General features: G+C 43.0%; 1 protein-coding gene across 2 annotated transcripts in view; it reads left to right on the forward strand.

Annotated features, from left to right (window-relative positions):
• RABGEF1 (RAB guanine nucleotide exchange factor 1) overlaps window positions 1-23,259 on the forward strand; it is a 587,842-nt gene extending 564,583 nt beyond the window's left edge. For both annotated transcript variants that reach the window (XM_044054238.1, XM_044054237.1), the window contains exon 9: window positions 21,502-23,259. In XM_044054238.1, coding sequence (XP_043910173.1) covers window positions 21,502-21,900 — 399 coding nt within the window. In that variant the 3' untranslated portion in view covers window positions 21,901-23,259. The remainder of the gene's footprint in view (window positions 1-21,501) is intronic.
• The last annotated feature ends 2,513 nt before the right edge of the window (window positions 23,260-25,772 follow it).

The following is a 25,772-nucleotide window of genomic DNA, read 5'->3' on the forward strand; positions in this document are numbered from 1 at the left end:
GACCCCTTGCTATTCCGCCAGTGTTAGATATTGTGAATGATGTGGATACTGAATCCAGCTTAAATCCTGATTCTTTACCTCCAGCCCCAGTTAAGCCTGACGGATACTACAGAGTCCCTGACTCGCACAAATTTCTTTATAAAAGCCCTGTTGCTGATCCTGAAACTAATTCACAGGGACCCAAAGGAGTTAAGGTCTCATCAGCAAAGAATCCAGTCCCCTCTGACAGATTCCAGAGCATTAGACAGATGGGGGAAGAAAGTATACATGTCTGCAACTTTAGCAATGAGGGCCTTAAATTGCCAGTTTCACATGCTAAAATATCAGCAATTTTTGATGTTTCAGTTGAATCAAAAAATGCTTCCAGATTCAGATCTTTCTAATTTTAAGGAAATGCAGGATTTATTGCACGCAGCTGAACAAGTGGGAAAACATACTTTGCAATGTGGTTTTGATTCTTTAGAGGCCTCCTGTAGAGCAGCAGTTACAGGTTCTGTCATTAGAAGACATGCTTGGTTAAAAGAACATATGTTACCAGATCATGTTAAAGCAAAACTATTGGATGCACCTTTGCAGCAGGATGTGTTATTTGGAGTTAAAGCAGAAGAGGTATTAAAGAAAATGGAGGATAAGGCAAAATCTATGCAAACGGTGAAGGATTTCTTCAGGTTCAGCCTCCTCGATTTAGCAGAAATTGGCCAACAAAGAATTGGTCCTTTCCAGTTACAGACAGACCTCAAAGGGGCAGATACAGACGTCCAAGAGGTAGAGGTCAACCACAAGGTTCTTACAGGCCTTGACAGTGGGGTGCATCAGGCCAGAAAGAAGGGGAAGACAGGCCCCAACCATATAAAAAACAGCCCCAATGACTTCCCACTACAGCTGCCAAACAACTCTCTCTTGGCAGCCCACTTGGGAGGAAAACTGGCACTTTTCTATCACAATTGGCATATGATCACCAAAGACAAATGGGTTCTCAACATTGTATCTCAAGGTTACAGGTTCCACTTTCACACTCTGCCAAGGTTAAAAGGAATGCCAAATCTGCCACCAAATCAATGGGCAGAGGCTTAAAAACAAATTACAGCACTCATGGAAATGAGAGCTATTCAAAAGGTACCACCACAGGAGCAAGGACAAGGACTCTTTCTGCTTCCCAGAAAGGACAAAGCCTGGAGGCCCATTCTGGATCTTTCTACTCTAAACACTTACCTGGATGTTCCGAAATTCAAAATGTTGACACTACAGCAGCTTCTTCCCATGCTGGGCAAGAAAGCTTGGCTCGTAACCTTGGACTTCAAGGAGGCATACCTGCATGTCCCTATCGGACAAAACTGCAGAAGATACCTCAGATTCATAGCTGGTTCAATGCACTATCAATTCTCTGCACTGCCCTTTGGCTTATCTACTGTGCCCAGCGTCTTCACAAAGTGCCTGGCGCCAGTAATTGCATTTTGTAGACGGAAAGGAATTCAAATTTATCTGTACCTGGACGACTGCCTGATTCAAGCAGAGAGCAAGGACATTCTTCTAAAGCATATGGCGTTTGTAAAAATGTTAAGTTGCCTAGGGTATACAGTAAACGAAAATAAATCAAAACTAGTGCCCTCACAAGAGATAATATTCCTGGGTGCCAGCTTGAATACAACTGCCCAGATGGCTTATCTCACGCCAGACAAGCAAGGACAACTGACTCAATATTTTCAGTTGATGGCAACAAGAACCCAACTCCCTGCAAGAAAAATTATGCAGGCCTTGGGTTGCATGGCATCTTGCATGCTACTAATTCCATATGCCAGAGTGCATATGAGGAAACTACAATGGTACCTAAAGAGTGTCTGGTCTCAACATCGTCAAAGTTTGGAAACAGTTATACCACTAATTCCTTGCCTTCAACAGGAGTTTCGATGGTGGGCTTGAGCTTGTCACCTCAACAAGGGACAGCCTTTTACTCAACCCACAGCCAGGCAAACACTGACAACAGATGCATCGGATTACGCCTGGGGAGCACACATGGCAGGAAAATGTATTCAGGGCAAGTGGCCCGCACAACAAAGGTATCTTCACATCAATCAGAAAGAGATGCTAGTTGTACAAAATGCCCTTATAGCCTTCAAGGACCTTCTGCATCCGGGACAACTACTACTAAAGACAGACAACACCACAGTTATGTGGTTCATAAACAAGCAAGGGGGCACTCACTCTTATCCCCTCTGCAGACGAGCCATGACCTTGTGGAACACAGCTCTAAACTATCAAGTCCATCTGCAAGCACAGTTCCTGCCAGGAGAGAAAAACACACTACATCATGGATCCCGACGAATGGGAATTGAATCCACAGATATTCAGAATGATAACACAAAAATGGTGGAGCCATAGATCTGTTTGCATCCCCAATGAACTGCCAGCTTCAGAAATTCTGCACAAGGACTTAACATCCACAAGCATGGAAAGTGGATGCCCTCTCATTCAGCTGGAAAAACCTACAAGTATATGCTTTCCCACCACTAACTCTCCTTCCAAAGGTACTCGTAAAAGCCAGGCAAGAAGAGCCAAAGATGATCCTGATTGCCCCAGACTGGCCACGCCAGCACTGGTACCCAGTCTTAAAGAACTTAGCACAAGGACCACCCTGAATTTTGCCTCAAATCCCACATCTTCTGACTCAGCGCAATAGTCAGATACTTCACAGCCAGCTAAAGACTTTACACCTGGCTGCATGGAAGATTCCTTAGTCAAGCAAGCAGTGCCTCTCTCCAAAGCTGTTATGGATGTCATTCTGGAGGCCAGAAGGCCTAGTACCAGGAAAGCCTATTCGGATAAATGGAAGAGATTCTGTGCCTGGAACCAGGCTCACAGCCTTGACCCTCTTGTCCCAAATATTCCTCAGATACTACAATATTTAACTGAGATGCTGGACAAAGACCTCTCCTTTTCATCCATCAAGATCCACGCCTCTGCCATCTCTGCTCATTACACCACGGATCCACCAATTTTCCCTACTACTCTTGCTAAAACAGTACCTCAGAGTGACTAAAAACATAAGACCGCCCCTTAGAGCACCTACTCCAACTTGGGACCTCAACTTCGTGTTGGAAAATTAACGTTACCTCCTTTTGAGCCAGCTAACACAGCAGATTTAAAATATATCTCTTGGAAAACTGCTCTCTTCCTGGCAATAACATCAGCATGAAGAGTTTCAGAATTACAGGCACTAATGGCAGTGGAACCTTTCATCATTTTCCACCAAGACAGGGTGTCTTTAAGAACTAACCCTGCGTTTATGCCAAAGGTGGTATCAAGTGTGGCTCTAAACCAAACTATTCACTTGCCAACTTTTTATCCAAATCCACAGAATAAAGGGGAGAGACTACTGCATTCTTTGGACATACACAGGCAGTTACGCTTCTACTTGGACAAAACCAAAGCTTTCAGAAAATCTGAGCAATTATTGGTAGCATATGCTGCAGGAGCACAGGGAAAAGCCATTTCAAAATAGACTATTTCAAAATGGATAGGACACTGTACGTTTTTGCTATACACACCATGGGAAACCTGTACCTAACTGCATTAGATCTCACTCCACCAGGGCAACAGCCACTTCAACTGCCTCCCTCAGAGTACCACCTACCAAGGACATTTTGGAAGCATCAACTTGGAGTTCTGTACATACCTTCACCAAGCATTACCATCTGCCTCTATACTCTAAGTCCAGAGCTGGCTTTGACACTGCAGTGCTGCAGGGCCTTATAGCCACCCCTAATGCCTTATAGAACCAGCCACCCTACCTCAGCTTTGGGATTCTACCCAAGTGTAATGACTGCAGCAGTGTAACATGAACATAGTACAGTTTTGTACCTACCATAAATGTAGATGTTAGAGTGTATACACTGCTGCAGTCCAGGTTACCCTCCCTCTTTCCCCTTTTACTTGCTGGTACGTACCTATGTCTTCTACCCTTTACTACCTATGGGGAGTATTTGCTGGTAACTGAAAGTTGTTGATTGCTTTTCTTATGTATGTTTTATTAGCAATTTGAATTGCCTACCTTTTTGGGGGCACCTGACATCTGGGGCAAGAAAAACTGAAGAAAATTGCATCGGCTGCATCTTGTATACCCCTGTCGCACTGACGTCAGGGAGGAGACTACAGCAACCGATGCTGGACCATGACTTTGGAACTCAGGCCAACTGGGGAACCACCTGATTGCCTGGAAGTGTTTATATAGGTATTTTTAGATGCTGAGTAGACTCCAAATAATTTTTCCTCAGGTGGCTAGCAAAGGTTAAAGGTGTGACGGGGAAGAAAGAGGCAGTTGGGAACATGCTTTTTTGGAGTATAGTGAGTTGGCAGACTTTAGAGATTCCCTGCAGACCACTCTTTCGGAGATGCTGGGTGAGCAGATTGTATTGACTGGGGCAATCATTTTTTGAGCTATGGTACGGAATCAGAATTGCCTAGACATAGTAAAGCCTTGCTGAGTCTAACTCTGGTGGCTGCGAAAAAAGTTTTGTCTTTTCGGCTTTTCCCGGTTAGGGGTCACCACAGCGGAACTCCGGTCCACTAATGATTGGCAGTACATTTTTATGGTGCCAAGTTGCCAGCCCAACCTTCAGCGAAGGCATGCCCATTCATGCATGTCTTTCGGAGGCCACTCGACCGTGGGGAGGACAAGCAGACTCCACACACAAGGCACTCCAGTCAAGAATAAAGTAATTACTAGAAAATGGAAATCAAAGTCTAAACCAAGACTAGAAGTAGTGAATACAGTAACAGAGATAAAATGACTGGAATTGGGATGTTTAGAAAAAGGAAGGAGCAAACTACATAGGAAAAAAATGGGAATTGTGGGAACAGTATATGCAGAGAAGGAATGAGGTTTTAAAAAAGGCGGGATTTGAATGAGCTGTGTATAATGCTTAACTGACAATGACTGGTTAGATTATAAGTGATGTATAATATTTGCAATTAGATTTGTTTCAGTGTTGTCTGTGATGCATAATGTTTGCAGCTAAAGTGGTGTCAATGTTTGTTTTTCATTTATATAAATGTAAAATTGCCTATATCATATGTGGTAATTTTAATAAAGATGTGTTTTGTTAAAAAAAAAAAAGGTTATCTGTGTTGTGCATGATAGCTCTCCATTTTTTTTTTAATTTCATTCTTAATGTTCTCCCATATCAATTTTATTATCCCACTGTGTAGCTCTTCATAAACAAAACTGTCCTTCAACCACTTATTCAGTATATACAAAAAAAAAACTTTGCCTGTCAATTTGTTGTACATTCCACACCCTGTACCATATGAACCTTATACTGAGTCAACATTTACTTTAAGTACTATATCCAGTTCACTATCAGTAATTTCTTTTTAAAATTCTTCCTTAAATTGTTCAGGAAATTTTATGTTCTTCATTCTGTATGATATTAAATTACTCTTAGGTCCCAATTCCAAGAGACTTGTTCTTAGTAAATGACCACTTAAATTGACTGCAAGTCTTTAGGAATCTGGCCTATGGTGTAAGCTTGTTTAGAGATATAGGCCTTACATTGAGAGCAGGTCATTTGGAATCAGGGCAGCTTACACTGAGAACAGCTCTTGTAGATTCTGGCACATTTACTCTTGTGTTCTTTTACCTCTTTTTTTACAATTTTCATTATACTAATATCCTCCTTTACTATTTTACCCAAATTTGCAGAAATGTCCTCCTTTCTATCTTGTAAATATCTTTCTGCATAAACTGTAATGTTTTAATTTTTTTCAAATGCTTTTGTATGGCTTTTTCTATGTCATAATACTCTTTGATTTCATTCTCCAATACATTTTTGTTCCTTTCTTGCATCATCCTGCTAGCGAAAAAGCACTTTTTTTATTTGATAAATTTATTCCAGTACTCAGACCAGTTTTAATAGAAGCTGTGACATCCCCACTCTGAGCCAGTAATCAAGGAGTCTCGATCCTCACCACTGACATTGGAGAGAGCTGTTCACTTGGAACAAAAATGGATACACCCAGTACTCCCATGTGCAGCTCTCTGCATCAAGCGCAATTTCCCTTAAGAGCACACAAGGATCACACACAGTCCCGGGGTCTGGGTTTCTCTCTCGTCTCTGCCCATGTCCTCACTAAGGCTCCCCACTGGCACAGATGTAGACATAAGTCCTCAGCTGAGAGTCCAAGCCAAGTCCTTCATCACTCACTCTGTGAAACTAGTACTACTTGTCCCTGCTGCAAGTAGCTGACACACACACACACACTTTGAGATTTGCTTTACACACACACACACACCAGGAAAGGCTGGCACAGGTTTACTAGCTATGTCCCCTTCTGCCCAGACTATATGGTAGTTACTGCCACCAGACACTCCCAAGCCAGGTACACTAAGGCTCTTACAATGGTAGCCAGTCATACTGAGTGAAATTTAATATTAATACGAATGGCAGTTCTACCAATGCAGTAAGGTTTCAGGAGTGACCACTGAGTCACCAGACAGATACGAGTACTCTTAAACGTTAAAATATTCTCTAAAGGATCACCCACAATGAAAACTTTAAATATATTTAATAACAATAAAAGAACATGAAAATACGATCTATTTACAATAAACAGAGTTTCAGCTATAGGAATTATTAAAATAACACAGATGAGTAGACTCACACAGGTACAGAAAAACAGTACTTAACTAATCTTACTATATTTTCCTGACTGATCTCAAACGTTACTATCCCTTAGTTAAGTTGCTTACTACAGCAAGGCAAGATGAAGTAGGTGAGTGAACTTCCATAGCACTGTTTTGGAAACCTGACATTGGACTTCAGTCTCAACTAGTATTAAACATTTTAGTGATGGATTCCAGAATGACATCACATACATCTGGTCATCTGACTTACTGTTCCCTTGCAACCCCTAATTGCTAGAAACTGCCAGGATTTAGCACCTTACTGTCAATAATACACACACAGAGAGCCTTGCTAAGATCTGCTGCAGCTCCTGGAAGTCTTAAAATCATAAAACACTTCCACTCTTCCTACAGGAGCTAATAAAACCATACTTCTTAAACACATTATGTATCTGGCTTCATTCAAAACTAAGATAACATCTTTATGGCCTAGGCCCAGTAATTTAATTTACTATTTTTCATAGTTTGAGATTAACCTCTTCTCTTCCAGTCTCCTATGTTAAAACATATACATTTAAACAGTTACAATAATGCATGCACTTTTCTTTTTCTGCCCAGCAAGGCACGCTGATACATTTTCAACACAAACATCTCTACAAATCAGTTAGATATTCAAATAACATACAATTCTTTGCTAGATTCCAGCTAGCTGTGCTGGCATATGTTACACATCAACTGCCCTGCTTCTCTTTGCATAGCTGGCAGCACCTCACATAGTCGCATCTCTCCCCCCTTTGACGACTCAAGCTAGGTTTTCAAGTGACCTTTGAGAAATGTTGCTTGAGAGAAATGGGCTTGTCTGGGAATATGTTAACCCATATCCTGTCTTGAGAGCACATCTGCATTGGCATGTAGTGTCATATATATGCCTCCAAATCTAGGCTCCACCATAGTAACTTGGCATTTTGCTGGCTGGCTAGCTGTTGCCATAGATCCCCCTCTGACTCCTCCTGACTCCTACTGCAAATACTTAACACCAGGGTCTCTCTCTCATGGCAAGGTTGCATCATGTTAACATGGTACAATTTGGGCCCTGCCTAGCAGTTCTACCATGTAGTTAACATCAGTGAACTTCCTTACCACTATGAAGGATCCCTCCCAAGCTGCCCGCAGCTTATTGTGTCTGACAGGAATGAGAACCATCACCTATTGTCCCACAGCATACTCTTGAGGCTTGAGCATTCCTGTCATACCAGACCTTTTTCTGCTGTTAGGCTCCTGCCAGGTTCTCCTGGGCCAAGCCCATGCGCTCCGTAAGCCTTGTCCTGAGGTTCAGGACATATGCCACAGCAGACTCCTTGTGGGATTCACACTCGCCCTCCCACTCATCACATATCAAATCTAAAAGCCTCCTCATCCTATGCCCATACAGCAACTCAAAGGGTGAAAAACCTGTGGATTCCGGGGGTACCTGTCTGTATACAAACAGCATATGGGGCAAATATGTGTCCCACTGTCTCTTAAACTTGTCTGCAAAGGCCTGTAGCATGGTCTTTAGTGTAGAGTTTAACCTCTCCACAACTCCTTTAGTCTGGAGATAGTAGGGGGGTGTTTTTAGGTGCTTCACCATACAACGTTTTCACAGACAAGCCAGCAGGCATGACGTGAAATTGGCTTCTCTGTCAGTCAGTATTTCTCTCTGGAAACATACCCCGCTGAAAATCTCTAACAAAGCATTTGTCACCTTCTCCGCCTCAATGGAGGACAGAGCCACTGCCTCAGAGTATCTAATAGCATAATCTACTACCACCAGCATATATTTCTTTCCTGTGGAACCTGGGTTACTCAGATACCCCAAAATATCCATAGCTACCCTCTGAAATGTCTCCTGAATCGCAGGCAAAGGCATCAAAGGGGATTTGACGTTGTCTCCTGCTTTGCCTACTTTTTGGCACTGCTCGCAGGTCCTACAGTACCCTGTTACATTCCTTGTAATCCTAGGCTAGTAAAAGTTCTGCATAATATGTCTCGTGGTATGCTTTATGCCCATTTGACCTGCAAAAGGAATGCCATGGGCTATGGTTAGAAGTGCCAGACAGTAGGCACTAGGCACTACCGACTCCTGTATTACCTCACCCTCTAGCTGTCCTTGGGAGTCCACTGTCTATACAGTAACCCTTTGTTCCAGTATACAGACTCTTGTTTTCCTTGAGAATCGGGCAGATTCCTAGCTACCTCCCTCCAGTCTCTTAGTGTAGGGTCTGAGAGTTGTCGGTCTCAGCTCCATTTTTGCAACTCTTCCCAGTTCCCCTCCCACAGGAAGTCTGGTATCCGCTGACAGCGGTGCCTCACTGTCAGCCTGGGTACTACCATTCACCTCTGCTTTGCAGTCACTGTGTCCAGGGGAACATCAGTACCTACCAGCAGCTGTGGTTCACCTTTAGGCTCACTGCTACAGTGTAGTACCAGCCCTGAAATAGCCACCTCATCAGCCATTGCTTCGGGTGTGGGGTCTCCCCGAGGTTACCAGACCAACATCCATGTCTCCAAGCTTGACTGTGTATAACTGCATGCACACAAGGTACTGCATTATCAAAATCATTCCCTATCAAGACATCTGCAGGGATATCCTCAAGCACACCTACTTGCTTTCTTCCTTTTCCACCCTCCCAGTGCAGATGAACCCTGGCCAAAGGCATTTGTAATGGGGTCCCCTCCTGAAATTCTGACTGGAGTGGATTGCCCAAGCAAGTTCTGTTTCTCTCTAACCACTGCAGGCTTCACAATAGTTATATCAGAGATGGTCTCTCTCTTAGCAGTGGCCTGTTCCATCCACCAAGATCGGATTTAAACTTTGGTGATACTTAGGTGCACCCATTGTCTCCAGACAACTCTCCACTGGCATACTGTTATCACTTGCTTGTTCCCCCACCTTGCCTTCGTGGACATCTATATGATATAAAAGATTTAACCCTTGATCCTGGCAGTGTACCTGAACTAGTGGCTTCCCCTGTTACTGATGGACTCTGTTGGGATGGTTTAGGCTGCCCACCATGGGTTCCCTTATATCTGTGTGAAGCACTGGGTATCCCCTTCCTGTGCAGTGATGCTCTCCTTGCTAAGTAGAGATCTCCCTTATTCCCCAGCTCATTTGCAGAGTTGCATTCTCTATCTGCCAACCAGATTCTCATGTCCTCAGGCAAAGTGCTAAGGGCTTGTTCCATCACCAAAAAGTCTGCCAGCCCTTCAGAAGTGGTGACCTGTCACCCACTCATCCACCTATGAAAATAAGTGCTTAAGTCAGCAATATAATCTCACACACTTTCATGTGCCTTGCTTCTGTGCTCACAAAACGTTTTTCTGTAAGCTTCATGTGTTAACTTAAAACACTCAAGTAAACAATTCTTTACTTTATCGTAGTTTAAACAATCAATATCAGACAAGTTAGAAACAAAAGTTATAACTTTACCATGGAGTAAGGTGGTCTGGAACTGTATCCAGAGCCCTTGGCCAACATTATACTGTTTACATACCCTTTCAAATGTATGAATAAAACTATCAAAATTATCACCAACTGTAAATTGTGGAAGAAATTTACTGACCTTTATTGCTTTTGGGGTTCGGTTATTCCCTTCCACATTACTTCCATGACCCTCGCAGAGTCAGCATCTCCCTCTCATGTTCACACTCTTCTCATTTTCTTCAGCCTCCAAACGCCGCAGTCTCTCTTCTGATTCTAATTCACAACGTTTGGCCTCCAGGTCAAGTTGTCTAAGTCCTGTGAGGAAAAGGTGCACTATCCTGTTTCTGAGGGCTACAAATTCTCATCACCTGACTGGATATCCTCCTGGTTGCTGGTCTGAGCTGTGACTAAGGCTGAACTCATTTCTTCTGTAGTCAGGTTGGCATGTACCAGTCCTTTGGCTTCACATACTTTGGCCAACTGGTTCTTTGTAGGCTTACCATAATCCTCTGCTGACATTTTTGCCTGCTTTCCCTGACTAAACTAACAGAAAAAAATAAAACTGTTGTAAAATTGAACTCTGAATGTTTACCTTGTTGCTGCTGAGAGGTAACACCTTCAGTGACTGCCTACAGGCTACAAAAGTTCAATTAATATCCCACCACTGCTCACTAATATCTTGCATCCCCACTCTGGGCCAGTAATTAAGGAGCCTCAATCCTCACTACTGACACTGGAGATGGATGTTCACTTAAAACATAAATGGATACATGCAGTATTTCCAGATTGCAGCTCCCTGCATCAAGCACAACTTCCCTTAAGAGCACACAGGGAATGCACACAGCCTGAGGTCTGGGTCCCCCCACCCCCTCAGGTCCCCAGTAAGGCTCCCCATTGGCACAGCTTTAGAGTTAAGTCCTCAACTTGAGTGTACAAGCCAAGTCCTCCACCACTTTCTCTGTGAAACTAGTGCTTCATGCCCTTACAAGGGTACCCAATTATACAGAGTGAAATTAATATGAATACAAATGGTAGTTTGACCAATGCAGTCAGGCTTTCAGGAGTGGCCACAGAATCAACCAACAGATGAGTACTCTCAAAGGTCAAAATATTCTGTAAAGGACCAGGCACAATGAAAACATTAAATATATTTAATAGTAAAAGAACATGAAAATACTAAATATCTATTTACAATAAACCCCAGCATTTCAATCACAGGAAATATTAAAATAACATAGATGAATAGTTTCACACAGACACAGAAAAAACGTACTTAACTAATCTTACTATAGTTTCTGACTGATCTCAAGAGTTGCTTTCCCCTAGTTAAGTTTCTTGCTACAGTAAGGCAAGATTAAGTGAGTGAGTGATCCTTCTATGTCAGGTTTCCAAAACGGAGTGCAGTGACTTCAGTTTCAACTAGTATTAAACATTATTTTAGTGATGGATTCCAGAATGACATCACATACATCTGGTCGTCTGACTTCTGGTTCCCATGCAACCTCTCCATTGCTAGAAACTGCCAGGATTTAGCACCTGTGTTGAAATACACACAGAGAGCCTTGCTAAGATCTGATGCAGCTCATGGAAATCATAAAACCCTTCCACTCTTCCTGTAGGAGCCAGTAAACTATACGTCTTACAGACATTGCATCTCTGGCTTCATTCTAAAACTGTGTGATAACATCTTTGTCCCTAGGCCCAGTAATTTAATTTCTTACTATTTTTCAAAGTTTGAGATTAATCTCTTCTCTTCCAGTATCCTCTTTTAAAACATACATTTAAACAGTTACAATAATGCATGTACACTTCTTTTTCTAGCCAGCAAGACACACTGTTGATACATTTTTAACACAAGTGACTTTACAAATACATTTTCAACACAAGCATGTGTACAAATCAGTTTGATATGCAAATAACATATAATTATTTGCTAGATTCCAGTTGTGCTGGCATATGTTACACATCTGCTGTACTGCTCCTGGCATAGCTGGCAATACCTCACATCATCACAGAAGCCCTTCATGGTTATACAACACTTTCATAACTGCACATTCTCCAATTTCACCCATACTTTTCTATGTATTATTTTTATTCCCTTTCGTATGTTAATATGCAGCTTTTCTCCACCTACATCCATATTACTAAATGTTCTGAGAAACTTGTCACAACTGTATCACCGTTTGCTAACCCAAGCCTTGTGATAATACAGAATAATCAGATGTTATGTGATCCTATCTCGCCTACATTCTGTACTGATGGGTTCGGAGCCGATCCCTTGGCTCCGACTCGGCACGCTTATGCTATAGAGCGAGGCCTCTTATTGGCTGAGCTATCTTTATCCCAGGATGCACCACCACTAATCCCCCAGATCTCGTTTGCCGCTTACAAAGCTTAGACGTGGTCTCAACTTGGCTGGGCTAAGTACTATTTATTTAGGCTTTTTCCTGTCAGAAATTTGCTTGCTTTAAATCCAAAAGCTGTTTTAACAGCTATTGTTGTCATACGAGTGTGTATTGGTTAGTTTTGTAGAGAAATTCGTGTTTTTTTCCTGTCAGGGAAGGTTTCCCGTTTTAGTTAGAGGGGCCTTCCCCTGTTGCTTCTACTATCTTGGTTTTTTGTTTGTGGGTCAAGTGCCCGTTTAAGTTAGAGGGTCTTGACTCTCTCTATCTTCTGTATAAAATTTCGTTGTACTGTATTTAAAAAAAAAAAAAAAAAAAAGAGATATTTATATTTACTGTGACAAACTTTTCTTTTTGGCTGCAGACAACTGTGTTTTGGCTATTTTGGCCATGTCAAAAGAACACAAACTCTCCGGGTTTAAAAAATGCACGAGGTGTGGTTTTAAGATGTCCATAACGGACGACCACTCCTCGTGCGTCTATTGTTTAGGCGCCAAGCACCTACAAGAATCGTGTAGCATGTCACGCCTTTTCATTAAGAGTCCTCCAGGAGAGGAAAAACAAATTAATCCTGAAGGGGTTAATTAAGCCATCCTTCGAGGAGGCTTTAGCTTCCTCTCCTTCTCCTTCAAAAAAGAAGAAAGCGTCGGCTCCGACCAGTCAGTCGGAACCGACTGCTAAAAAATCTAAGCAGACTTCTCCATCGGCTCCACGGACTTCGGAGCCGAGGGCCGAACGGTCTGCCTCGATGCCTCCAGCCTCGACCCCTATGGTTTCGGAGCCGAGGACTGGGGCATCGAGAGGCGGGTCACCTTTATCAGCTCCACTGATATTGGAGCCGATAAGGGTTACCGGCTCAGACTCTTCCCCCTCGGAGCCGAAGTCCTTATCGGCACCGAAGGAAATTGCCTTGAGATCTCCCTCGGAGCCGATAGTGGTAGAGTCCATTCGGAGCCGGTCCCAGAGTCCTTCGGAGCCGATGGAGAAATCGGTTCGGGCCCGATCGGTATCCTCTAGATCATCCGAGATGTCTGATTCAGACATCGACAGGGTGCTCCTTAGACTCTTCCAGTCTCCGGTGTTCCAAAAGCTAGTTTCGGCTCCAGCCCATTCGGCTTCGGAGCCGATGGTCCACTTCCCTACTATGGTTCCTCCTCCAACAGCTTCGGCAGTGTTGGAGCCGGTGCTGGTGGAACCCGTGGAGGTTTTAGGGTCGGGCCCGACCCTTGCTCCAACTCCGGCTCTTGGGTCGGAGTTCAGTACACGGACTTCTTCCTTCGGCCCTGGGGGGAGGCTTCGGGATTGATGCTTTCAGTCCCAAGTCTCCCTCTTGGTGCGGCGGGAGTGCCGTCCACTGTCGTGGCCACGGAGGTGGGACCCTCCCAGGATTCTGGTGGTCCCGCCTTCAGGGCTATGAGGAGTGCTTTAGCCAAATCATCCTTGGCTACCTCCACGGTTTCCCCAGCTCCTTCCCTGCATACCGAGACTGGGTCTTTGGCAGTCCCCCTGTCCTTAGACAGCGGAGCCCCGGGGCCTCAGGTTACCCCCACTGGGGTTTCTCCCCCTCCTGGAGGTCCTTCTGAAGCCTCTTCGGAAGAACCCCCCAGGAAGAGATCGTGCAAGAGGAAGCACGTTGACTCCCCTGATGAGTCTCTTACATCAGACACTGATCTCGATGATGCAGAGGGGTCCCCTAAGTCGTCCTCGGAGGATGTCTCCTTTGCAGACATCCTGGAAGCCCTAAAACAACGAGGCGGCTGGCAGTCCAAACCTCCCTCTGCTGATGAGTCTGTGTTCCTGAAGGCCTTCGGGGCTCAGCCCTCCGCCTCCTGGGTGTCTCCGCCCTTCGATGAGCTCTTGGATTTGATCTGTCGAAGGGTGTGGGAACACCCAGACTCTGTGGAACCAGTGCCTGCTCGTCCGAATAAGTTCCTCTCGGCACCCCCTGAAAAAGAGTTTCTGACTAAAGGTGTGGCTGTAGATGCTTTGGTGGTGGCATCTGCTACCCAGCAAGATGTAGCAGAGGCTTCGACGTCTGTCCATCCTCCTAATAAGGAGTCTAGGAGCATGGATCGGTACGGGAAGCGCACCCTGAGTTCAGCGGCCTTTACATTGAGGTCCTTGAACTACCTTACGCACTTTACCAGATTTCAGAGGGATCTGATTAAAGAACTATCCGATACCCTCTTGGGTAACCTGCCTGAGGAGCTGGCCCAGACGGTTGGCTCTCAGCTGGCTACAATGTCGTCCATCTCAAACGCGTCCATGAGGCTCATTTCTTATGCGGCGAAGGCGAGTAGAGCGGCGGTACAGGCATTGCTCTACGGAGACAAGCCTGGCTCCGCCTGTGTCATTTCGCGGAGGCCTTTAAGTCTTCCTTTGCCGACGCCCCCTTTGATGGGTCCTCCCTGTTTGGACCCAAGGTAAAGGAGACACTAACCCGCTGTGAACAGGAGGGTAAGACTCTGACTGCCGTAGGGGCACGATTTTCCACTCCCTTTCGGCCTTATCCCAAGGCTAAAAGAGGAGGGAAAATGTGGTTCCGTAGATCTCTGAAGCCTTACCCCTCTCAGCAGGAGGATTCCCCTTCCAGAGGCAGGGGAGGGGGAAATTCTTCCGGAAGGCACCGTCCCAGAGGCGGCAGAGGCCCTCGCAACACTGGAGACCGCAAGTCCTTTCGTGGCTCTTCAACCTTTCACAGTCCCTGAGGGATTGCCCGGCTGTGCAGCTCCGGAGCCAGTCGGGGGTCGTTTCTCGAAGCACCTAAAAGCCTGGGAAGTTATCACTCAGGACCGATGGGTGCTTCGAATTATCGCTGGAGGTTACTCCATCCCATTCTCTCATCCCCCACCCCTCAGTCCAAAAAAATCCCGGACCCGCCACCCAGTCAGCGGGATACTGCAGCCTCAGAAGTTTTAAAGCTGCTGCAAAAAGTCATCCAACCAGTCCCCGCAGACCAGATCGGATTAGGGACTTACTCAAGATTCTTTTTGGTGCCAAAAAAGACCGGGGACTTGAGGCCCATTTTGGACCTCAGCATCCTAAACCGTTCAGTCAGAAAGTCCAAGTTCCGAATGGTCACCCTACAAACCATTCTCCCATTGCTGGAGAAGGGTGTTTGGATGTGCTCCATAGATCTCAAGGACGCTTATTACCATATCATGGTACATCAGGCGTCCAGGAGACATCTGCGCTTCAGCCTAGGAGGCAGTCATTTTCAGTTCCGTGCGCTGCTCTTTGGTCTCACCAGAGCCCCCAGGGTGTTCACCAAGTGTTTGGCAGTCGTGACTGCTCACCTGAGAAGTCTAGGATTCCAGGTGTTTCCGTATCTAGACGACTGGCTCCTAACTGCCACCTCCAGGCATCTACTACTGCAGAGCCTTCAAGCCACTATATCACTGGGCAGTTCCCTTGGAATCACCTTCAATTGGCCAAAGTCTGTGTTGCTGCCATCTCAACGAATAAGATTCATAGGGGTAGAGAGAGACTCAAACCGAATGCGGGTCTATCTACCTACAGACAGAATACAAACCATACAGACTCAAGTTCGAGCCTTACTTCCCAGGTCCAAAGCTCCAGCCAGGATGGTCCTGCAGCTATTGGGATCCATGTCCGCCACGGTTCTTCTAGTCCCCTTGGCAAGGTTGCACATGAGAATTCTCCAGTGGCTTCTTTCAGCTCAGTGGTCCTTTCAGGAACTCCCTCTCAGTCACCTCATATGGATCACGGAATCTTGCAAACGGGACCTTCGCTGGTGGCTAGTGCCCTCCATTTTGGATCAGGGACGACCCTTTGTTCTACCTCCTCCGGCGGCCACTTTGACCACGGACGCCTCCCAGATGGGGGGGGGGGCATTCCCTGGGCAGGTCAGTCCAAGGCAAATGGCACCCGGAAGAGACTCTTCTCCATATCAACATCTTAGAAATGAGAGCAGTACTTCTGTCCCTTCAAGCCCTTCACGATTATCTCCCTCAGGGCGTAATTGCTGTTCACTCAGACAACATGTCAGTTGTCTGGTACCTGAACAAACAGGGAGGGACCAGATCCTATCCTCTTTGCAGAGAAGCCATGAGAGTTTGGGAATGGGCAGTTTCGACCAAACGCTCCCTAGTGGCTACTCACATACCGGGCAAGTCCAATGTGATAGCCGACAGATTGAGCAGAACCATCCTCTCTCCTCACGATTGGTCTCTGAATATGACAGTTGCAAGTCAGATTTTCAGCAAATGGGGAGTTCCGTGTTGCGACCTCTTTGCGACTCCTATGAATGCGAAGTGCAAAGAATTCTTCTCCCTAACCCCGGCTCCAGGGAAGAGCCCCATGGACGCACTAGTCCGTCCTTGGCCCACCGGCTTGCTTTATGCCTTCCCTCCAGTTCCTCTCCTTCCCAGGGTGATTCAAAAGGCATCTCTCTTGGGGAGCAAAATGATCTTAATTGCGCCTTACTGGCCTCGTCAAGTATGGTTTCCCTATCTTCGGAAATATGCTCTGGAAGGTCCATGGTTCCTGGATCAGATCCCAGACCTACTGGTTCATCAGTCGGGACTATTCCACCAGTCCCTACACACCTTAAAATTGACGGCTTGGCTCCTCCTCTTCCGACTATAGTCAGGAGTCATACATTGGATCCAGATGTTGTACACACATTATCTTCGGCCCATAAGTCTGCTACAAAGAAATTGTATTCTAGCAAATGGAAAAGATTTGCTATTTGGGCTCAACTCTGGGGCCTGGACCCCATTTCTATTCCCGTGGCAGAAGTACTAAAATTTTTAACTTCTCTCTTCAATCAAGGCTCTTCAGTTTCTACCATCAAGGTACAATTGGCAGCGATTTCCAATTTTCACGAATCCACAGACCCACCTTTAATGAGCAACAGATTGTGTAAGACCTTCTTGAAAGGTGCTGCTCTATTAAGACCTCCGATTTCTCATCCTGCACCTCCATGGGATCTCGATATAGTGTTACGCCTTGACTTCCTTCCCTTTGAACCGCGGCTACATGTGATCTAAAGTTTCTATCATGGAAGACAGCTTTTCTGGTGGCAATTACTTCTGCCAGAAGAGTTTCAGAGCTTCAAGCTTTGTCAGTAAAACCCCCGTACTTGGTTTTTCACAAAGACAGAGTATCCCTCAGGCCAAATCCTTCCTTTGTCCCTAAAGTTTGTTCTAGTTTCTGCTTACAACAATCGTTAGAACTTCCAGTTTTTTTTCCAAAATACTCTAACAAAGCGGAATTCATATTCCACACACTAGATGTCCACAGGCAGTTACGTTTTTATTTAGACAGGACCAAACAAACAAGGAAAACAGATCAGTTGTTTGTATCCTTTGCAGACAATAAATTGGGCAAAGCTGTCACAAAGGTCACTATTGCCAAATGGATCAGGGACTGTATTACTCAAGCTTATTTTTATTCTAATAAAGAGCTTACCACCTCTGTCAAAGCTCATTCTACAAGGGCTATGGCTACTTCGATAGCATTTCATTCTAAGCTTGCCATTAGTGACATTTGTGCTGCGGCTACATGGTCTTCCCCGCACACTTTTATTTCCCACTACAAATTGGATGTGGCATCTAGAGGACGAGCTTCATTTGGTTTCACAGTGCTCAGGAATGTTTTCCAATGAGCCACCCGGGATTTAGGTGCTAGGGACGCTGTCCCATCAGTACAGAATGTAGGCGAGATAGGATCACATAACATCTTTTAGTTATGTACTCACCATAACTTTAGATGTTTGGGATCCATCTCGCCTACATTCCTAATAACCCACCCTCCTTCCCCCTTCCTTGGAGATCAGAGGATATCAGAAGATCCGAATCCTGTTTCATCTTGAAACATCTAACAATGTTATATAAACAGTTGTGCATGTGTGCATGAATGCGGACAAACAAGATCTGGGGGATTAGTGGTGGTGCATCCTGGGATAAAGATAGCTCAGCCAATAAGAGGCCTCGCTCTATAGTATAAGCGTGCCGAGTCGGAGCCGAGGGATCGGCTCCGAACCCATCAGTACAGAATGTAGGCGAGATGGATCCCAAACATCTAAAGTTATGGTGAGTACATAACTAAAAGTTTCAGGTCCAAGTGCTGTCTTCTTTAAGCCCATTGACTTATTTACCTTTATTGAATTCTCACTTGAGACAAAGGCAAACGTATGTTTATGCGAAAGAAAGCAAACTATTAACATGTTCAGTTGAAAATGTTAGAAATCACGTACATACTTTTATACAGTTGTAATCAATCCAACATTACATAAATTGATGAATTTCTGCCTTCTCTTAAACCTCACTCCTCCTCCAAAATATTATTTTGCATGTGTTGTTCCCATAATTTCCTTTTTTTCTCCTACCCTTTTCTAAAAATCACACTGCACTTTGTTTCTTTTCTCTCTCTTACAGTATTCAGTACATCCAGTAGAGTTGGTTTAGACGTTGATTTCTGTTTCCTAGCGTCTGTTATTTTGGCAACCACTAGAATTAAAATTAACAAGGCCTTACTGTGTCTTGGCAACTAAGATCCTGTATCCCAGCTTAAAAAAATCATCTCCTTAGTTACACCCATTTGCTCACCCAATATTTTTTAATTGTATTTTGTACAAAATTTTTTAAGTCTGCTGACACATTGCACTTCCAAAAATATGTTCCCAGTTGCCTCTTTGTTCCCAGTCATGCCTCCAACATGTGCAGTCTACCTGATGAAAAATTCTTTAGTCTGCTTGAGATGCAAAAATACTTATGGAACCCTTCCAAGCAAAAATCCTAATTTTTCGAGACTTTGTTGCATATTTGGTAAATATACATAATGTCCTCCCATTGGTTTTTGAGAACTGTTATCCAGCCTCTCTTCCCAATCTTATCTAATCTCCTCTGGTTGATTCCTTTAGTTGTAATGCAGTATTTTATATGCCCTACTAATTGTCCCTTTTTAACAGCAGCTTCTGTTCTATATTGTATTAAAAACTCTACCAGAGCTGTTTTTTTTTTCACTTAGAATCCCCTTATCCTTTCTCTTGCCTATAGTCTAATATCAATCCTTGATAGGAAAGGCAATCTCTAGCCTGCAGTCCAAATGAATTCTTGGCCTCTTCCCATTGTACAGCCTTTCTCCCTCTAATTATTTGCTCCCAATCCTTCGGTTTCTTTGCTATTTTTCCAGTAAATTCCACTCCCATCTTGACTATTCTGTGAACAGCAGTAGCAGTCATTACTATTGTCCGAATCTCCTTTCTCCATTCTGATGTTTGCTTAGTTCTTAGAATACTTTCTGCTGCTTTTTGAATATAATATTCTGTATGGTTATTATTTTCTTTAAGGATCTGCATCCAAAACCCCAGTCTCTCTATTTCTTGAGCTCCCCCACCCCATTTCATCCCTTTCCACTTTTGAGTTATAGCTTTCTACTTGTGCTATGCATAATAGCCTAAACTCTCTAGCTCTGAAATACCCCTTCAGATCAGGTAATCCCAAATTACCTTGTTCAATTGGAAAGATCAGCTTTTACCACTTGACTCTTGCCCTCTTCCCAATTGCTATCAACAACTTTTCCTGTGGTTGATGAGTATTCCTGACATGCGTATAAAACTAAAGGGACTAAACATTTTCACTACTTGTATCTCATCCATATTCTTAACAGAGCTTCCAATTTCTGAGTTTTAGTATCATTTGTTTAGTCTATTCCCACGTATGATTAGTTGTCATAACAGAATCCTTTCTGTACCATTCTCCCAAGTACTTCATTTTATCTTATTCCCATAAATATGGGCATTACTGAACCAATTTGTGTGTGGGTAGATAGCTTTACAGCTATTGCCTTTGTTTTATCTTCATTAATTTTGTATCCTGAAAAGACTTGAAACTGTCTCAGAATGTTTCACAGTGCTGAGATGCTGAGATGTCCTTTTCTGTTTTTATCAGAGGGAAAACAATATCATCTTCAAATAAAACCAACTTTTCTTGATTACCATACCGACTATATTCTGGAATTTGAGTCCCTTATTTTCTTTGCCAGTGGTTCTAAATATAGTGCAAATAACAAAAAGGAAAGAGGGCACCCCTGCCTGGTTCCTCTGCTCAATCAGAACTTGAGAGAAACCCACCACTTAAATTTTTGCCTGCAATCCTTCATGCATTCTCCTAATCAACCTTATTTTATCAGGTAACGCAAATGCTTCCATTCCCCTACTCGTAGAATCCCAGCTTACTCTCTTGAATGCTTTCTCTGCATCAGGATCCACCAACAACAGTGTTCTTTCCTTGCATTATGCTTCTCTCTGGATCATTATTGTTCTACTGTTGTCAAATGTTTGCCTCCCCTTCACAAAACCAATGTTCGCATCACCTTTGCCATTCATTTAGCCATTTGAGACCTAAACACTTTATAATTATGGTCTAGAATCGAAATGGGCTTATTTTGCTGGGTCCACCTCAGCGTTCTTCCAGGATGTTGGTACTTCTCTTTTTAAAATACTGCTAAACAAATCCTTCCAGATCTTTTAAATTCTTCCCTTCTAGCTTTCAAATTTCCACAGGAATACCATCTGTTCCTGGTGACTTTTCTTTAGATTGGTAGTACATCACCATTTTCTCTCGCCTACATTTTTTTAATCTGTTTTTCTTTTTTTTGTCATCCCCTTAGTTATCCAGAGTATCTTTCACATTTGCTGCCCCCACCCCCACCCCCCAGCCACCACCATTTTTTTGGACTTCTGCTTTCCCTAAAGATGCACTTTCTTTCTCTAGTGGAAATTAAAAAAGATCTGTGCCTTTGTACCGTGTATGACGTGAGATTACTATCAAGATGACTGCTCCCTGACAAACAACTGTGTTGGCTTCCATATGACTGTAATGTCTGCTGGCTTAATGAGTCCTTTTGCTATGACCTGGTAATCAGTATCCCATCAATGGTATTTTATTATAGAAGGTTATTTTAATAGCATTGTTTTTAGCTTGCATAGACTGGAAATGTAACAAATTTTCATTTTTAAATATGCTGATACACTTTTTTTTTATTTGCAGTGTTGTGCTGTTGCTTTCATTGAAAAATTGGATGGTCAGTCACTGAACCTAAGTCAGGAAGAGTTTGAACGCTATATGTCTGGACAGGCATCTCCTAAGAAACAAGATTCTGAGGATTGGTCTCCTGACATTTGTCTTGGTCTCAAACAGATTTATAAAAATCGAAGACTCCTTTCACAAATGAATGAGAGACAGGAAAAGATTATTGCTGAAGCAAAGAAGCTAGAAAAAGATCTTATAGACTGGACTGATGGAATAGCAAAGGAGGTTCAAGATATAGTTGACAAGTATCCCTTGGATATTAAACAGAAAAAACAGACTTTGGTTGCTATAGATTCAGAGAATGTTGAAAATGACAAATTGCCACCTCCATTACAGCCACAAGTTTTTGCAGGCTAATGGAAAATGTATAAAATCGTAATGGGGTCAAATCCTCAAGTTATGAACATTTTTATGAAAGTAATAACACTCTACTGCTACCCGAGTACTGTAAATCTGTTGTTACTGATTCATATCCGGATCTATTTAAAACCAAAAAAGTAGACAGACCTGTTATTTTACAAAATAGACTATCATACTGTGCTGAAAATTGGACATTTTTGGCACTTGAACATCTGCATTCAGGGAATTGACTGCTAGTTTTAACTTTAAGAAGAATAACCTGTTGAAGGATTGGTACCTTAGCTGTATGCTGTACAGAAACACATTGTCTGGAATTTCAAATTAGGCACTTAAGTACTTTTTTTTTTTCAAATGCATATGGCTTGGCTGAGATTGAAAGTCTGTTGAGCTGGTATTTGTTTTTAGCAGGTTAGGCATAACTTGGTGATGGCAAACCTTTTGGGCTCGGCATGTCAAAAAATTGGAAAATGCCTGTCTTGACTCTTCTGGCATGTCACCCCCCCTCCCCCGAACACAAGAGAAAGAGTTCTTTACATAGTCATTTATTTAAAAAAAATACAGTCCAGTCATGTGTGCTGCTATGTATTATACTACTTTTAAAAGTAATTGAGTTGAATTGAAAAAAATCTGGAATGCACTCCATTTGATTTGATTAATATCAATGAATGACTTTTTTGTTGCTGAGTTTTAATGGATAAGTGCAGGATCACATGTTTATTGTATTTTTGTTCATTCGTTTTCTTTGGTAACTGATGATGAATGCTGGTGCTTCACCTTTAACATTGTGGCATGTCACCATTGACACGCGTGTCATAGGTTCGCCATCACTAGTATAACTTGTAAGCAAAACATCATCCAGACAACATCCTGTGGTACAGTTATACTCACGGTCACTTTCAGAATTTTACATAGCTGTGTTAAATATTAACTGTTCAGCTGTGTCTAAAATGTGCAATTCTTTGTTATTAAATAACAAACCATATGAGGTACAGCAGTGCTTACTTGCTGCATGTAAGGAGAAAATGAAAAACTAGTTTTGAACCACAACTAGTGCTGTAAATACGTTTGTTTTAACTTTGCATGGCACTTGTATTTTCCATGTATATTTATAAACAATATTAAATGGGGTGGTCTTGCTTTAGATTCATAAGATGTGTTTTTGTTTTTCCATTTGCACATTTTTAGCATGACACTGAATTTAAATAGTGTTGTAAAGTTAACATTTTTAGCAGATATCCATTGTAATGCTGCTTTTGGTAGCTCTGTTTGAACTTCAGTGAGATTCCAAAGAACTTATGGTAGTGCATGTTGGAGGGAGTCTATAATACGTCTAATAAATTTGCTATGAGTATTGTAGTATGTTTATTTGTTGCATTTTTATTGAATGAATAGTTAACCTACTATACTATCACCCTTTCTTTAAAAGTGATGTAAAGAGCTAAATACATCAATTTAAAGTGCATAGAATTTTTTTTTATTCTTTTTCTGCCCACTCCGTACAATCAGGCACTTTGCTATCAACTGAGCTCCTGTATCCCCTGTGGGTAGAGCCAGTCATGGGACCCATTATCAAGGCAGTCATCCTAGGATTTTCTGCTTTAGTCCTTGCCTCCCCACACATGCTTGGGGTGCAGCCTCTAAGTAGGATATACATTGTGTCTGTGCTGGTTTGTCTCCCTTCTGCTAGGGACATAATCCACCAAGATGGTCCAGACTCGTTTACCAGTAAGCACCACAGGCAGGTTCCTCCATTCTCCAAAAGAAAAATTGTGCTGATGTGCGTGACCCTGGCTGCACAATCCCCCCCCCCCCCATGAGAGGTGAATGGACAAAGCCTACTCATTCCTCTGTCCCTGCCAGCGCTCTCATATGCCCAAACCTTTTTTCTAACTTGGGTCACAGTCGAGGCTTTGTCCTTCTACTCTGACAAAGCTGGCAGAAACTGTTCTGTTGGAAGTACAAGTTAGCCTAACTTGCATTAGTGGTGTATAGGAACTTCACATAAAACAAAATACAACTGTTTGTGTGCTTAATTTTTATTGATCTGTTTAGTTACAGTAAGCCTTTTTTCAAGGGAGACCTGAGGTGGTATTTATTGTGTCACAAAAGGAGATACTGCCAGCCCAGCTAGCTAGAATTTTGTAAATAATTGCCATTTGTGAATATCAACATGATTCATATGCTTGGGTTACAAATGTATTACAACTGTATGTCATATAAGATGGTTTGTACAGACGTGTGCTAGAGAGATTTTGTAAAATGCAATCACAGCATGCCCTGTTGGAATAGAAGTGTACCTGCACTACTGTGACTGTTTAGATGTATATAGTTTAACAATGGAAACTAAAACACAAAAATAGCTGAAAATTTAAATTACTTTGACCACGTAATAAAGGGGGGGATGTTTTTCAGTTTGTCAACAGGAGATATAATGTCTGTACTAGAGAAGTTTTTTTGTATTGTCTTTAAATGTGGCGGAATGTACATTTTACTACTTCCACCATTCGCCAGAAGATCTGAGGCCTGTGTATTTTCACAGGTAGATCATAAATGCCACCAGCTGCATCAGTGGTTATTTTTGAGTCTGGGAACTCAAGTCAGATGACAAGAAATGTCATTCTGTAAATATCCCAGCAGTAATATTTGTGATATTAATTTGGGAAGTCTGAGAGAGAGAGACTGAGCATTTTGTCATTGACCTGACACAAACATCCACTCACCGCATCTGCCTGCTTGCTCTGTAATTAAGTCTGGGGAAGAGTATAATTATTTTAGAAATAGTCAGAAATGTAGCTGAGCTTAATTTAGATGTTTTTCTTTATTTGAGACTGTCCTGCAATGTTTTAAATATTTCCTGTGATTTTGAACTCTGATGGTAACTGTGGTTATATACAGAATATTTTCTTGTTTTTTTTATTTATAATTAAATATATATAAACCTTTCATTGTGGCTGATATTTGTGAGACATATTTAAGTTTTGAGAGTACTTGCATATTTATTTGGTGACACTGTGGGCCACTCCTAATAGCCTTGCTCTTGGTCAAACTACCATTTGGATTAATAGTAACATTACACAGTAAGATTGGACACCCTTTGTTAAGGGCCTTGAAGTAGCTGATAAAGACGTGGCTGGTGGCAGTGATAACTGGTTTACTATTAGTTAACAAAATACAACTTGTGCGATGTTCATATGTGCGAAAATGTTGATTCGCACTGTCAACATGAATACCACAATGTCGAACTGTACAATAGCGAATGCAATACAGCATTCGCTGTTGTAAGGTTCGACATTGTGGTACATATCTCACTATAGTGGGGATCGGGAAATGTACCCTTTCCCTCACTATAGTGCGATCCCGGAGTTTGTACATTAAAGTAGTGGGGGGCAGCTCCCCACATGGGGGTGGCAGGGGGGCTTGCCCCCCTGCAAACATATTATTTACTGTACAACAGACAGTAATGTTTTTCCAGGAAGTGTGATGAGACTCCAAAAATGTGAATTTCGACATTTTCGGAGATTGTTTGCTATTTTGAACGTTCAGTTATACGAGTTCCGACATTCTGGTTCGAGAAAAACACAATTTGTCTGTCTTGTAATCGGTTAACTGATGGTAAACCGTGATAACTACCTTATAGTCTGGGCAAAAGGGGGCATAGCTAGTAAACCTGTGCCAGCCTCTCCCAGGTGTGTGTGTGTGTTTGTATATAAGTCAAACCTCAAGAAATGTGTGTCAGCTACTTGTGCAGGGTCACAAAGCACTGGTTGGACAGAGAGGGTGCTGGAGGTCTTGGCTTGCCCCCTCAGCTGAAATCTCAACTCTGTAGCAGTGCCAGTGGATAGTATTATTGGCGATCTGGAGAAAGAGGG

The sequence above is a fragment of the Protopterus annectens genome, chromosome 13.part0 (assembly GCF_019279795.1).
Source record: "Protopterus annectens isolate FY-2018-M chromosome 13.part0, PAN1.0, whole genome shotgun sequence".
NCBI lineage: Eukaryota > Metazoa > Chordata > Ceratodontiformes > Protopteridae > Protopterus > Protopterus annectens.